We start from the raw sequence: 17621 nt of genomic DNA, 5'->3' as shown, positions 1-17621 counted from the left end.
ACTTTGGTTTATTAAAATAGTTTCTTTTTTATGTTACTAAGCTCTCTTTCGGGTTTGACCTCATACTTAGATGAACATTGTATTTTCAAAAGTATCACTCCTACACTTGGAAGTATAATACTTAAAACGTAACTTTTGGTCCAACATTATATTTACAAAACACCCTAAAATGAACAAATAAACTAAATATTCAAATTTGAAAGTCCAAGAGACTCTTCTAAGCCATCTCCACTTATGGAATTAGTACAAAATTCACAAGAGAGATTTGGAGGAGTCATATGCAAACGAGTGGTTGATTTTGTGCTCGGTCAAACCGGTCGTTTCTCGAAACTCAACACCCCGAAATGCATATACCGAGTTTCAATTTGGACAACTTTAGCACAAGCACGAAGCAAGATGTAGTAATCTGCATGAACAGAATAAGTCAACGAGCCTTCGTCCCTCTTTCTCGCGTAATGTAGATACCCAAATTTTTTCAATTGTTTCCTCGGCGGCATGTAATAGAACCTGTTTTCCTCCATGTTCGTTTCATTTCTTTAATGGATTCTTCGTTAAGAGTAGAAGTAGTTGAAGTTGTTTCATCTTTCGGGTTTTGGTCATTTTGTGTTGTACTCTTGGACCGGTCATGGTTTTCACTTCGAGTTTCACTCTGTCGGATGAATTACTAACACCCTCGTTTTCCTTGAACTTCTTCTCTCTATGTGGGAATGTTCTACTACGCTCTTCATCTTTTCGTAATCTTTTTTGCTTATCGGCTCTACTATAATTATCACGGTCTACTTCGGTTGTTTTCGAATCCTAGATTGCAAGACAAAAATAAATAAGTTCCGAGAAGTTAAGAGAAAAAACACCAAAAGACTCGAAATCTTACCGTTTTGTTCGATAAAAACCCCATAACTCTTCTATCGTTTGCTCCTCGTGATTCTCAAATGACGGTTCTAACCCCGCAAAAACTACATCTTTACGTTGCCGGAGATATGTTGGCAAGTCTTTAGAATACTCGTCAATGTAAGTTAAATCATTACTATCATTATCCTTTTCGAGGAAAAAAAGAAAGATCTCAAGAAATAACTTTTACCATAGTTTTCATGTATTCCATGATACAATGCTTCAAGATTGCTCGAAGCTCGGCGGCATCCATCTCGCATTCCTGAAGATGTAATGTGTTTATAACAGGGATCTTATAAGGATCATCAACGAAACGAGGAAAACCAGAATCCTTGTCTTTGAAATCTTTCAAACTAGGAGAATCAGAATCTTCTTCTACCCCATTAGATGTGGAAGAAACATTGTGTTTAGACAAACTTCTCTCCCATATTCCGAAGCCGTTAATATTATAAAGAATTCTTATTGCAACAATCAGTATCGACATCACACAAACACGAGTAGGAAGCCTTAGTTCACTAGCTGATAACCATAAATTTGGAGGCATTGACCACTCGTATATACGACAAGCGTGAGGAAGAATCTTATCCGAAGGAAGTGATAGCTTTTGAAGATAGCGTGAAGCGATGGCGTAGAAATTCACAGGAGGTAAACATAAGCCTATGGATTTAGCAATGGAAGCTGAAAGTGGTTCCATCTTCTCGTGCCGTTACGTATTCAAGAGGCCTGAACATGGAACTTGAACTTATTGGGCAAGCTTTTGTTGGTGGTCCAATGAGTTTTTCGATTTCAACAAAAGCGGCAAAGTAGGGAAGTTTCCCTTCTAATGACCACTTTACTATATCGGTTGTCAAGACTGCTTCCCTGGCGAGATGACAAACTAGAAAAGAAATGGCTAAAGTACAAGACAACGGTATCTTCCTTTTCAATGATCTGATCCATATCGTTACAGCACGCTGACCATACATATTTTGGGGTTCTGAATTATATTTAGGCCGCGGCTCATCATTAGGCAGCTCTCCTGAAAGAAACACTCATTCAAATGCTAAAATATTCATTAAGACAACTAAAATATGCTTAGTTGTTGTAACTTGTAAGGCAAGGCATCTAAGAGGCAAAATAAGCTAAAAGTTAATATGTATATATATATATACTCTAATCTAATTCAACTTTTATGCTAAAATATGCTTAATAGCCTTAATGATTCCAACCAAGACTTGCGTTATCTGTATCAAACGCGAGCTACGAGCAAATAGAACAACTTTCTGAAGTATCAATACTGTCACGTGAATCGTAAATTTAAGACAGTTAAAAATAAAATGATACATTAAGGTGTTTTGAGTTTAGTTTGAGCAAACCTTGATTCTGATTCTCAGACTCGTTAATGGCTTCATCAACCCAACCATCATCAAACACTCGAGTGGCAGCCACGAACCGCAACCAAATGGTCCCAGCCAACCCACAAATCAAAGGGCTCACTTTAAACTCCCTAACCAAAGCCTCACACTGAAACTCAATCATCAACTGCAAACCCATAATGTATCGAATCCTTATCTCATTATAGTAGTCCTCGAAGCTCGGAATGAGCTCCCCGACAGACCCAAAATCCTCTGGGCCAGTGGGTCCAATGTTGTCACTAAAAAGATCCCAACTATAATTGTGATCCACTTCCTGACTATTGATCTTGACTTGAATGGGAGTCTCTTCTTTGTCTTCTAAAGTTAGGGAAGTCCAAAATTGAGAGTGCATTGAGGCGTTGAATTGGGACTGTGATTGAGATATAGTGGAGACGTGTTGGCGTTGGCGGCGGTGACTAGCAACATAGACAGCACCACCACCACCACCACCACCAGGGCCCTTATCGACATAGTCCTCATCACCAACACCGGTGTCAATGATGTCCTCTGCCTGAGAACCACACCGAAGACAGTAGAAGAAGCCATCTGCATCATCAGCCATCCCAACATTGCCGCAAGTTTGACATGTCAAGGCCATGGGGTCTGCCATTTTTTAGGGGTTTCGAATTCAGATGACTCGTCCTTATCTGAAAAGAAAATGCACCAAACCTTCATTAAGATATTATCATATATTGAGCCAGAATCCAAGTAAATTGCAGATTTTATACAAATATATTTATGTTCTAAGAAAGAATAATAACTAAATTATTAATTCATATAAAGAAAAAAAAGTTGAACACTTGGGTGGTGTACTGTTTGGCATTGTTTTCTTTTTTTCCTTTTTTTTTAAAAAAATGTGTTCTCAACAATGAGAACAAAAAACATGTTTGGATGATAAAAACTGATCTCAGAAAACAGTAATTTTTTTTAAAAGAAATACATATATTCCACTCACAATCATGTTGCATGTAAACAAAGATACAAATGTATTTCAACCCTAACAAACCAACCTAAATTAATCAAGAGTACACAATTTTATGCCCCAAATTTACATAAAACCTACCAATCTCAAAAATCGCACATTAATATGATCTAAAATATAAACACTAATTACATATAAAAAGAGATTTCAAGTACCTGAATTTACATAAAACTAACAAATCTCACATAAATATGATTTAAAATGTAGACACTAACTACATATAAAAAGAGATTTCAAGTAAGAATTCTGGGACAACAGAATGTTTATTTCATGCAATACCAAACAAGGTTATAGTAAGAAGAAAAGAGAAGAACATAGTATGACAGTGAGAGGAGAGAGGAACAACACTGCAGACATCGATACACAACTTAGAAGAAAAATAAAAGAGAGCAAAGCAACGGGTAATAGCAGAAACAATCTTAAAGATCAATCATCATAGTAAAAGATTAATCAGCATTGATTTTGCTTCAATGCACAGTCACACTAAGTAAAAATACAGAGAAAATTACAGTGGTAATATATCTTTGCATGTCTCCTCTATAAATCATAGCTAAATAAGTACATAGGATCAACTAGCAAAGTAAAATCAGAAAAGTAGTAGTTTTACTATGTTGGGACTAAATAATGAAGCCCTATGTCCATAAGCATAGACAAGTACTGATTTGACAAATTTTACATTATAGAATGTTCGCATTCTTCTGTTATTTTCTTCTTTCACCCTTCTCCATGTGCCTTCTATCATAGACCATAAAATATTACTACTGAGTACACGAAGATCAAATATTTCAACATTATATGCATTTTTCAAGTGTAATATCTTTAGCAATAGCAGATATGCATAATGTATAATTCCACAACAGCAACATTGTGCTAATATATAGCATATCTTTTGGATAACCATCGAAATCTTTTCATAAAAGAATTCATAATACACACTACAATATAGAAGCAAGGCTTACGTAGCTAGCTTCCTAAATTCATCATTTTTCTCAAATAGTCATTATGTGAGCTTGTGTGTAAGATGTGGTATGGATATATGAATGTATTGGTTTGTGAAGCCAATACATCATTATGTTTTCGTTTGAACATTATTACAAACATCCGGTGGCCACTATACTAAAATTCAACAAATATATTTAAAATCGCTATTAAGTAATCAAAAAAATCATTCATTCATTCATTCATTACTAATATCACTTCTTTTATTTTCTTTAATTGAAAATGATCCTAATATCAAAAAACCAGATAAAGTTTCAATCATTTCTCTACATTTAGAACTCAATTTGGATTATCATATTTCAAAACCATTAACTAATTATCCTCTTCTTCTAAGCAATTTTTCAGAACAAAACACAGGTTGATTCAATTACTTTAACATTGATCACACAAATGCAGAGAGAAATCAAAAAAAAAAACAACTGTAAAAATAGATGAAAGAGCGTACCTTTGAGTGAAGCTTTGGCAGGTGGTAATGAAGCCAACAGCCTATGAATTCCTCCTCTCCGATGAACGAGGTTTAAGGCTTCTGATAACGCTGATGATCAAAAAAAGAGACAGAGGAGAGAAAGTGATTAACGTAGACACAGGCTGGGCTTCTCATATAATTAAGACACAATTTCATATTGTGTTTTTGGAGATAAATGTATAAATTTCTAGAAAAATTAAGGTAAAATTTTAATTAGAGAAGAATATAAATGATCGTAAAATAATAGAAGTAAATATTATTATTGGTGTCATATAGGAATGTCGGGCCGGGCTTGACCCGCTAATCCAAAAGAAGGAGTCGGGCCGGGCCGGGCCGGGCTAAAGTGATGTCGGGCCGGGCCGGGTTTGTGGCGGGCCGGGCCGGGCCCGGCCCGACTGACATTCCTATATGACACCAATAATAATATTATACTTTATAAGGTGTTAGACAACATGAGACCCCTTAGCATTTCTCTTTTCTATTTTTTTCTTATAAATAATTACAAACACATTTTGTATTTCGGGAACATTTGCAGCACGTGTTTTCGACCACAAAAGTTGACTAAAATATTGTAATATAAAATTTACAGCATCACATCTTTTTACATGAAAGAAATTACACTACATACATCTTTTAAATTGATACTTTTAAATCAAAATTAATTATATTTATTTTTTTTTCAATTATTCTACTACTTATACTTCTATTATTTTACGATAATTTATATTCTTCTCTAATTAAAATTTTACCTTAATTTTTCTAGAAATTTATACATTTATCTCCAAAAACACAATATGAAATTGTGTCTTAATTATATGAGAAGCCCAGCCTGTGTCTACGTTAATCACTTTCTCTCCTCTGTCTCTTTTTTTGATCATCAGCGTTATCAGAAGCCTTAAACCTCGTTCATCGGAGAGGAGGAATTCATAGGCTGTTGGCTTCATTACCACCTGCCAAAGCTTCACTCAAAGGTACGCTCTTAGATGCCTTGCCTTACAAGTTACAACAACTAAGCATATTTTAGTTGTCTTAATGAATATTTTAGCATTTGAATGAGTGTTTCTTTCAGGAGAGCTGCCTAATGATGAGCCGCGGTCTAAATATAATTCAGAACCCCAAAATATGTATGGTCAGCGTGCTGTAACGATATGGATCAGATCATTGAAAAGGAAGATACCGTTGTCTTGTACTTTAGCCATTTCTTTTCTAGTTTGTCATCTCGCCAGGGAAGCAGTCTTGACAACCGATATAGTAAAGTGGTCATTAGAAGGGAAACTTCCCTACTTTGCCGCTTTTGTTGAAATCGAAAAACTCATTGGACCACCAACAAAAGCTTGCCCAATAAGTTCAAGTTCCATGTTCAGGCCTCTTGAATGCCGTAACGGCACGGTAAGATGGAACCACTTTCAGCTTCCATTGCTAAATCCATAGGCTTATGTTTACCTCCTGTGAATTTCTACGCCATCGCTTCACGCTATCTTCAAAAGCTATCACTTCCTTCGGATAAGATTCTTCCTCACGCTTGTCGTATATACGAGTGGTCAATGCCTCCAAATTTATGGTTATCAGCTAGTGAACTAAGGCTTCCTACTCGTGTTTGTGTGATGTCGATACTGATTGTTGCAATAAGAATTCTTTATAATATTAACGGCTTCGGAATATGGGAGAGAAGTTTGTCTCAACACAATGTTTCTTCCACATCTAATGGGGTAGAAGAAGATTCTGATTCTCCTAGTTTGAAAGATTTCAAAGACAAGGATTCTGGTTGTCCTCGTTTCGTTGATGATCCTTATAAGATCCCCGTTATAAACACATTACATCTTCGGGAATCCGAGATGGATGCCGCCGAGCTTCGAGCAATCTTGAAGCATTGTATCATGGAATACATGAAAACTATGGTAAAAGTTATTTCTTGAGATCTTTCTTTTTTTCCTCGAAAAGGATAATGATAGTAATGATTTAACTTACATTGACAGAGTATTCTAAAGACTTGCCAACATATCTCCAAGATCGTAAAGATGTAGTTTTTGCGGGGTTAGAACCGTCATTTGAGAATCACGAGGAGCAAAAACTGATAGAAGAGTTATGGGGTTTTTATCAGAACAAAACGGTAAGATTTCGAGTCTTTTGGTGTTTTTTCTCTTAACTTCTGGAACTTATTTATTTTTGTCTTGCAATCTAGGATTCGAAAACAACTGAAGTAGACTGTGATAATTATAGTAGAGCCGATAAGCAAAAAAGATTACGAAAAGATGAAGAGCGTAGTAGAACATTCCCACATAGAGAGAAGAAGTTCAAGGAAAACGAGGGTGTTAGTAATTCATCCGACAGTGAAACTCGAAGTGAAAACCATGACCGGTCCAAGAGTACAACACAAAATGACCAAAACCCGAAAGATGAAACAACTTCAACTACTTCTACTCTTAAAGAAGAATCCATTAAAGAAATGAAACAGAACATGGAGGAAAACAGGTTCTATTACATGCCGCCGAGGAAACAATTGAAAAAATTTGGGTATCTACATTACGCGAGAAAGAGGGACGAAGGCTCGTTGACTTATTCTGTTCATGCAGATTACTACATCTTGCTTCGTGCTTGTGCTAAAGTTGTCCAAATTGAAACTCGGTATATGCATTTCGGGGTGTTGAGTCACTGTACTGATCTTGTCTTCTATTTTCCAATCATTAAGACAAGATCTTAAGGCCTCAAGTAGTGCTGGAGCATCGTGAGGACACGGAACATACTTAAAACTCAATATCTGACTGTGTAAGTTCCAAGAATCATCAATAAAATGAGCTGTTACAGCCATATATCCCCTCTTCTGATGATTTGCAGTCCACATGTCACTGGTTATGGCTATTCTGCTCCTACTTTTTTCCAAATTTTGCCTGCACTTTTCTTTCTCAGTTTTATACATTTTCATAATGTCTGACCTAATTGTATTCCTTGACACCATTTGAAACATGGGACATAAAGTGCTTGAATATTCTATAAACCCGCTATGCTCAACCATAGACAAGGGATATTCGTGCTTAACGATCATTTGAGCCAATTTGGTCCTTGCTAAATCAGGATCAAAATTAAAAGAAACCGAAGGGCTTGCAGTTGCACTAGGATTGGCGGCAAGTTGGGCCTTTCTTACAGGACACGTTTTCACGTGAGAATTTAAATGCCTAGTCCCACTAGAACTTTCTCCCACCAGCTTACGCTCGCAATACTTGCAAACTGCTTTAATTTTTCCATCAATTTTTTCCCGTGTGAAATGATCCCATGCACGAGAAGTTCTTTTTCTCTGATTCTGAGTTTCATCTACTGTATTGCTAACAGACTGTACTTCATTTGTAGTTGATGGCACAAAATCGACATCATCCTCAAAATTAGAATCAATTTGACCAGACATTCTATTTTAACCTACATTAACACCATATTCTCATATCTATCAATTAATCCATGCAATTGTTTTAAAACCATGATAAACATATCTACGAAAAATCGGGCAGCATTTTCCCTATTTTATTAACCTAACCATCTGTCAATTTTAACTATAAATAATCAGATAACACACAATTTATCATCCTTATATCACCGCAGCACACAAATTTCGCAGAACCTACTTCACTATGGATGAATATATAAGATATTCAAACTCTTCTATAAAATTATATGTAATATAATAAAGCAATTATAAAAAAAAATATATACCTCCGATGAATCGAGATTGAAATTTTCACTTGACTCAAATTCTTTTCAAACACTTGCAAAACGCCAAAGCCTATAAAAAGATATAAAACAGAGTAAATCAAATGGAGCCAATAATTCATGTTTGAACACAAATGACAAAAATTTGAACAAAAGAGTGATTGGAGAGATTTTCAATACTAATTAATTATTTAAGCTCTAACATGGGTGATTGATTTCACATGGACAATATATCAAACAAAATCACCATTAAATCCCATTTCAAAGTTAAGTAACCTATTTGGATTAATTTGTTTATTAATCATCAGAACTAAGAAACCAGATTAATACAATAGAAACCATTTAGAAGGACCACATTTCTAAACAAAAAAAAATGTATATATTTGAAGATATTTTGAATCAAAATTTTCAATGGCTAGTTGTTGAAGCTCCTCCTCAAAAGTCCACAAAACAACAAAAATGATTTACTAGACTGAATATTTTGTCATCCATCTTAAAACAACCCACTAAGCTATTAAAAAATGGCTTTTTTTTTTGTCTTATCATTATTTTTATACCAATATGAAAAGAAACATTGATGAAGATAGCCAGGTTCACATCAGTGGCAAATAAGAATATGATAAAATATTTCAAAATGGAACAGCAAAATTCAGCAGAAAAAAGCTATAAAAAAAAAGTCCAAGAATATGGCATAATTAAAAAATTTGATTACCTATTTGTGGGACCTTATAGAAGAAACAAACTAAGTTTGGTCACTATTGAAAGGTTAGTTCGATCTCTTATTATAGCAAAGAAATATATAACTCTATATTTATCTGTGCTTCAATGATTTTTCAAGTATTATCTAATTGGATATATTTCTAGCATATCATATATATAACTCTATCAAAAATAAACCCAACAATGCCCAACTCAAACACAAAATAAACCCAGATGTTAAATGACACCCAATTTCAAAATTTCACTAAGACCAAGCAGTGATGTATATAAAAATAAAGGAATTCACACGATTGTTAAATAACTCTATCAAAAAAAGAAGAAAAGCTATCTATCTACTCGAAGGCAAAATTCAACACTGAAAATTCTTCACATATATAGCTAAATAGATTACTGAACATTGACTTAATACAAGAAAGACGATTACCTTGTAAGAGCAGAATCCAAATCAGAGGAAAGTTGGATTTCTAGAATAGCAGACTTTCTGGGTGAGTAAGATTTTGAAGGAACCTGAAGCTTGTTATGTTTGAGTTTGAGTTGGGCATTGTTGGGTTTTTCTATGTTTGGTCCTTTAACAAAAGTTGTTGTTGGTGAAGCTTTAGCATAAATGAAACTGAGAACCCAACACAACACTCCTCCCTTCCACCGAGTAGAGCACGAACCAGAAGCGTGGGAGGCGAAGAAAGAGAGAGCGATGACTGGGTTGGGTTGGGCAGCTTGGGCTTTGTCGTCGGAGAGAGAGAAGTCGAAACTGAGATTTAGGTTTAGAATTTGTGATTTTTTTTTAGGGATTTAGGTTTTTCTTTAATATTTAAAATCGGGCCGGGCCGGGCCGGGCCAGAAGCCCGATAAGAGCCCGAATAATTCGGGCCACAGTCGGCCCGTCGGGCCGGGGGCCCGGCCCGGCCCGCGAAAATAGCCCAAATTGACATTCCTAATTACCACTACCATCCACAACTAACGCAACTATAATATTTGCAATAATAATCACTTCAAATCAACACTAAAATATGACACAAATCCAAACTTAGATTTGAAAAAAAAAAGGGGTCGAACAATATTTGAAAAATAATAATTGAACTTAGATCTAAGAGAACCCAATATATATCATCTTGTTTAATCTCTCGCAAATTAGTATACTTAATCTTATTGAAAACTTAAAATTTAATTTTCTCTATTGTACACTTAGGGCTCATTTGGAACGCCGTATTAGATCGTATTGTATTATATTGAATTTTATTTTATGCAATATTTTTATGTAAAACTATATGTGGTATTAACTTTTATAAACACACCTAAATATATAATATTTTAGTATAAATTAAAATTTAATATAGTATTATATAAAAATATGATATATAATCCAATTCAATATAATACAATACAATACAATACAACCTAATACAGCGCTCCAAATGAACCCTTATTGTACACTGTATCGATCAAGCCCTATTTTCCTAATAAGCAACATTTCGACCCTCTAACTGCAGTAAATCACTGCAGAAACAGTGCACAATAGACCTTTCTTCTAAACTTCCCAAGTGAGAGAGGCACAAAACTAGAATGAGAATAGGACCACAACGATACCGAGAGTTGGGCTCCGGTGATGCTCATCATGCGTGTGCCTTGTCTGTTGGCATCAGGAGAAAATAGAGAGAGGGTGCAGATCACAGGATCATGCTCGTAGCTTTGTTTGTCGATGAGATGTGAGTCCCCGATCCGCCATTAATCATCGGTGCCAGAAGAGATGGAAGCTCAGATCTAAGCTTAGTTTTGAGAAAGGAAGAGAAAGAGTTAAGTATAGGGAGAGGAAAAGTCATCAGGAAGAAATAATAAAAGAAAAGAAAAGGAAAATAATTTATTTATTTATTATATAATTTTAAATTATTTTATAATTTTAAAATAATTTTTGTAATTTTTAATATTATGTGTACCAATATAAACGTACCACGTGTATAAGAGTGTACACATAAACAGTCTATGTTGTCACTTAACTGTGATTAATAGATGTCACTTTAAATTTACTTACAGTTCAATAGTTTGGAGGATTTTACCACAAAAATTTGAGTTTAAAGGGTTAATTGCAAGTGAATTGAAAGTTCGGAGAGTTTAGCCGCAAATTACTCAAAAAAAATAATATCATGAGTTCGTTATTACGTAAGCTTCATGTATATGAGTGTACAATTTTATTGTCTCATTGAAAATTATTTGATTGATTTAATTAAGGATTAATATTATTTTGGTTTTTATGCTTTATAAAAGTAATTAATTAGCTTTTTTATTTTGTTAAATTATAAAATGGGCGTTGTATTTTGTAAAATAGTATTATAGATGACCTTGCATTATTTTTTCTTGTACAATAAAACTTAATAATAACTCGATATAGAGGTATTATAACATAACTAGTTACATTTTATATATCTATTCGTGCTAGAAATTATCTTCAAGTTGGTTATATTTTAATAAAAAAATTATCGAAAATTGAGGTCAAGTACAGGATCCATTTTGTCATTTAATAAAACATAAGATCCAATCGGTAACTTTTGCAAAATAAAAAGTCTAAAATGGTATTAACTCTTCAATTAACAACTTTTATTTCACTTGGTTTATCTTTTGACCATAATGGCTTTATACTTAGATAAATATAAGAAGATATGATTAATACCAAAACTAAAATATCTTTATAATTATTGAAGAAGTAAGAAAGGCCTCGGTCTTATCTTTTAATAGAGAAATAATAAAAGGCACTAGTAGTGTCTAGCACCCTCCTACGCATCAATATTGCTATTAGTGTAATTAAGTATCAAGTCTTGTAATAACTTTTAAGGAGTATCTCTTGTTAGAATTTTTTTTCACTCATAAAATATGCAATAAGAAAATTTAAATCATAGATAAATATATTACATATTATTATAAGCGTATAAAATTAGATTTGAAGAATACATTTGTTGATTCAAAGAGAATAACTCAAATAGCAAAACCGTACCTTAATCCATAGATAGTGATGATCTTAAATACAAACTCCCACTAAGCTAGCATGATCTTAAATAATACCGCAATCATGTATGAGCAACAAGCTCCTAAAAATCCTTAATCCTTAATGATTTAGATAACACAAATTATGGAGTTTGTCCTTATTATATTTTTTAGACACCTTATTACTCTTAAATTTATTTTACTAACAATTAACTCAAAGTCAATGTGCATTTGACCTTGTAGAGCTCATGTTATTGCTAAAATACAGCCTCGTTAATTTATTGCCATGACATATATCTTTAATAGTTTTCAATACCATTCTTAATTTCGTAATCATATGTGACAAAACTCTCACAGCAAAAATCTTTATAAGATTTTATTGTATACCATAATTATATCTAGGGATGCCCCGATCGTGTCCTTAAAGAAAGCTAAAACTGCTAATTGAGATTTGCATGCTTCTTGGCTAATCTCAAGTAATTAGAGGTGGACTACACTATAACCAAAGTAGCAAAGAAGTGGAGATTTTACTCTAAAAGTGTTACGCCAACTTCTACAATTGTAAAGATGATCCCCCGCCTCTGTTGAACCAATGCAAGTTGTGACAACTGAAGAGGATAATACCACTTATGTTTCTTAATAGAAAGTCACATTACCTTATCGTAGTGGGAGGGCTTCAAGGAGCTCTCCTAAGTATGGCTTGTAAGACACTAGTACTTGTGATATGTTTGAAAATTTACATAGATGGTATCTTAGTCATTGGAAACAATGTTTGAGAAATTGTCAAGACATGTAAAACAAATGATTTGCTCTAATGCAAGTAGCTTACACTAGTAAGGTGCTACAACGCTTTTTAAAGGCTAACTCTAATAGAGGTCACATGACTTCCATATATGGAGTTTATTTATCTTATGAGGAGTTTCTAACTACTCTAGAAAAGATAAAGGCAAAGAAAAGAATTTCCTAAGCATCAATAGTAAGAGGTCTTATGAATACTCTTGTATGAAATTAGACCAGATATTTACTGTTGAATGGGAGCTTTGAGTAGTATTAAGTCCTTTCAGAAAGGAACATTTGAAATACAAGAAGAGAAACCATATGTTAGTTTGTAAGGGTGGTACAATAAAACCCTAAGGCTATACTAACTCATATTTCTAGACTTGCGTCAATGCTAGAAGTCATATATATGAGATGGTGATTACTCTGGGGGTGGAGCAGTACTTCTGGAGAAGTGTAAAAGCCTATGTGGAATCACTATTTTTACCAGCAAGGTTGAATAATAAGGATGCCCTAAAAGCAATTACGAAATTATTCATACTCGAGAATGTTTGATACAGACTTTGGCACAATTCCAAGCATGGAATAATTGCTTAGTGTGACTTCGTTATGACACAGATGCAATTTCCAACCAGTAAAGAATCCTGCACCCTAAGAAGAGTAAAACATATAGATGAGGAATACATAAATTCATGCACTACGGGACTAAAGAAAATATGATGGTCAAAGCGATTGATACTGAATAAAACCTATCAGATCCTATTACATAGTTTATGCCAAATACTACATTTGATCAAGGCATCAAGTATACGAGATTAAACTAAAATTCACTTTTAGTTTTATATTAGTGCAAGTGAGAGTTTGTTGGGGTTTTATGCCCTAAATAAAACTCAATTTCATTGTAATCTTATTTACTTTCAATAAAGATCATAAATCATACCATGACCTAATCATATGCTTTATTCACATGTTTGTTAGATGATTATATTTTTAATATATAAGTTTTATTAAATTGTGAACATATAGTTACTCACAATTATAGTGATATCATCGCAGTTGAAAGTAATTGTGATTAGATGCTTCAAATTATTAATCCTCACGATTTATCAGTGCACTAGATTTATACTAACGTGATAATCCACGATAAGGTTTACTTACACTTGGGTGAGTGAAATGTCTTCTCTAAGGAATTAGTAAAGTAAACCAGAATCAGATGTATCAACTATATATCAGACTGGACCGATATTAACAATGGAAAAAATATCATAAACTTACCATTATATCTTTTCTAAGTCAATATCACTTAATTGATGATATATTATTTGAACTTAATATTGAGATAGTTAAACTTTAGCTTAAATGTATTGCACGAGTTTTTTGACTTGTTCGTTACCAGCTTACCTGTAATATCCCGAAAAATAAATGATATTTAAATAGACATATTTTATTAAAGCTGTAATTATTTTGATAATGAAGTAAGATTATGATCTTACTTAAGGTAATTAATAAGGGTTCATTGAATGATCATAAAGCGTAATTTATTAATTACGGAGATTATATTGAGATATGTGGGTATCGACAAACAACAGTTATCACAGTTCTTGAAAAGGAAACCCAAGTACATCGTCATAGTAGGAGGATTGTGAGATAACTTGTCTGCTATAAACATGAAGCACATGTTCTTGTCTCTGACACAGACAAGGATGATCCATTGACATACAAAGAAGCAATGGAAGACCCTGATTCAGATAAGTGGAACAATGCCATGGATTCAAAAATAGATTCCATGCGCACCAAAAAAGTGTGGGAGTGTGAAACTCCACCTAAGGATATTACATCTATAAGGGGTAAGTGGATTTTCAAGAAGAAGAAAAATACTGAAGGGAAGGTAGAGACCTTTAAAGCTAGGCTTGTGGCCAAAGGCTACACACAGTGAGAAGGCATAAACTATGAGAAAATTTCTCTCTTATGGCAATTCTTAAATACATTCACATTCTTCTTCCATAGCTGTCACATATGATTATGAGATATGGCAAATGGACGTCAATACTGCTTTACTAAATGGAAATATGAAGTCATTTATATGTAACAACCAAAAGGATATGTGTTACCAGGGAAAGATCAAAAGGTGTGCAAGTTTCTTAAATCTATTTATGTATTGAAGCAAGCCTCTAGATCTTGGAATATCACCTTTAATATGACTATTAAAGAGTATGGCTTTAAGAAAAATGAAGACAAAGCCTGTGTATACAAATACTTTCAAGGTAATGTAGTGGTATTCCTAGTTCTTTGTATTGATGACATTCTACTTATTGGAAACAATGTAGAAAGGTTATCAGATGTAAAGAAGTGGCTAGCCGATAAATTCCAAATCAAGAATTTGAGAGAAGCAAGCTATGTTCTCAAGATCAAAATATGTAGAGATAGGAAGTGGAGAACATTAGCACTTTCTCAAGCAACTTATATTAATAAGGTGCTAGAAAGATTCTCAATGGATAATTCTAAGAAAGGACAATTACCATCCAGATATGGAGTTATTCAATGTAAGGATCAATGTCCAAAGTTTCCTTAAGTCGAAGAGAACATGAGAAAGTACCCTTATGCATCAGCATTTGGGAGCTTAATGTATGTAATGTTGTGTACAAGGCCTGACATATGCTACACTGTAGGGATTCTTAGCCGTTATCAATCTAAACCAGATTTGTAACACTGGATTGCTGTAAAGCATATTCTCAAGAATCCTCGGAGAACGAGAGATCTCATGCTTATATATTCTTGTGGAGAGTTAAATCCTATTAGATATACTGATTCTAATTTTGAATCAGATAAAGATAGTCAAAAGTCGACATCTGGGTCAGTATTTACTCTTGGTGGAGTTGTAGCCTGGATAAGCATCAAGCAAACTAGTATTACAGATTCAACCATGGAAGCCAAATATGTAGCAGCTTGTGAAGCAATTCTACACTGCTCTGGAAGCAGTTTAGCTGAAGACATTCTACTCTATTCTGGAAGTAGTTCTAGAAGTAATAGTGGAGCAGTGACCAACTCCATGGAACTAAGGAGCCACAAGATAGGAAAGCATATTGAGAGGAAGTACCATCGACTAAGGAATATAGTAGAGAGAGGTGATGTGATGGTCTTAAAGATAGCATCGAAACATAGCCTAGCGGATCCATTCATAAAGACGCTACCAACAAAATCTTTTATGGGTCATATTATTAATATGGAACTAAGGGAGATGCCATGTTTACTTTTAGGGAAAGTGGGAGATTGTTAGGGTTTATGCCCTTAAAAGTCTGTAAAGACATTTTTTGATTATTAAATAATGAATTAAATATTTGATATATGTTTAATAGTTAAGTTATTAATATTATTATTGAATAATTTATATTAAGTATCTGAAAATTTCTTATTCATATATGAGACCGCGGCTTGTAGCTGTACAAAGAACTAAGACCACTTACCTATGAATAAAATAGTTAGTAAAATATTAAAGTTATGGAATCTTTAATCAACGGTTGCTAGTATGGTTCACTAATGCTTGTTCTTCGATGCAAGTAATCTTGGTTCGAATTATGGATGTAGTATGACATCAAAGTGAATGTGCTATATATAATAGATTATATATGACAAGGACCAATATAAATAAAGTTGTCTTCATTAACATGCCATTTATCATAAAGATCTAATTCATTCATATCATAATGATGATCAATAGTAGATCAGCTTGAATCTTGAGTTATCATAAACTCCTGTTCATGTTATTAGTTTTTTTGATTCACTCATTAAAGTTTCTCAGAGAATATGGTCCTTACAACTTTTATTTTAAGAATCTAATAATGTAGATGGCTAGAAACATGATTTACAATTATGGAATCCTAACATCCCTAATAGATCGATTGGTGTTCCCTTTAAGTGTTAATTCTAGAATTAAAATGCTGTGCACAAATTTAGATGAGATCTAAATTATACTTCCACTAGTGAATTAATGGTACTAAATGATAAATAAGTAACTAGATGGGTAAAACGGTAATTTGACCAAAACTACTTACGAACTAATACATGGAGGGCTAATCACTAGAATTGATTATATCAATGACACTACAATGAAACTCAGTAAATATAATTCTATAATTACTAAGAGTTCAATTCCATATTTATAGTGGAGTAATCATAGAATTAATAAATAATGATTATTTAGTTGATGAGATTCAATAAATAATCTAGCTTATTGGAGCTTAGAATTATAGGTCCATGATTCCCAAATCACCACCTTGAAACACTATCAAGGGTAGTGCTATACCCGAAATTTGGCTATCGGTTCAAAGGAGGACACGTGTTGAACTGGGCAGAATATGAATTAACAAATGTAATGATAATTATATTTGAAAATTGAATAACTCATTAATGCTGAATTGATAGAGTATATTTACAATTTACTGACTATAAGGTCTTATGTGAGATAAAGATACACCAACTATTGCCTCATTCATTAACGAGAAACCATATGACTTCGGATGTACAAGGCGAGGTATCAACCTCGCTACGCGTTAGGAGACGAGACCTGGTGACTGGTAAAACACTTAATGTATAATACACCTTATACAGGCCAAGTATAATAGTCGGGTAAATCCAAACAGCTAATAGCGAGGCACCCATCTCGTTATAGGAAGGCACGCTCATGATATCTTCACTAATCAGCTCCAGATACCTTTCACTGGGG

General features: G+C 33.8%; 1 protein-coding gene and 2 pseudogenes across 1 annotated transcript; 1 reads left to right on the top strand and 2 right to left on the bottom strand.

Annotated features, from left to right (window-relative positions):
- Positions 1-308: 308 nt before the first annotated feature.
- Positions 309-9975, bottom strand: LOC133035846 (TATA box-binding protein-associated factor RNA polymerase I subunit B-like; annotated as a pseudogene).
- LOC133035842 (TATA box-binding protein-associated factor RNA polymerase I subunit B-like) lies at positions 4736-8119 on the top strand (annotated as a pseudogene).
- On the bottom strand, positions 7474-8129 carry LOC133035840 (zinc finger BED domain-containing protein DAYSLEEPER-like). Its single transcript, XM_061112228.1, has 2 exons — positions 7533-8129; positions 7474-7491 (listed from the first exon to the last, which is right to left on the bottom strand). The coding sequence occupies exons 1-2, from the start codon at positions 8127-8129 to the stop codon at positions 7474-7476; spliced, it is 615 nt and encodes a 204-aa protein (XP_060968211.1).
- Positions 9976-17621: the final 7646 nt, after the last annotated feature.

This window comes from Cannabis sativa, chromosome 1 (genome assembly GCF_029168945.1).
Source record: "Cannabis sativa cultivar Pink pepper isolate KNU-18-1 chromosome 1, ASM2916894v1, whole genome shotgun sequence".
Lineage (NCBI taxonomy): Eukaryota > Viridiplantae > Streptophyta > Magnoliopsida > Rosales > Cannabaceae > Cannabis > Cannabis sativa.
The sequence above is the reverse complement of the archived record's forward strand: the minus strand, read 5'-3'. Positions and strand labels throughout refer to the sequence as shown.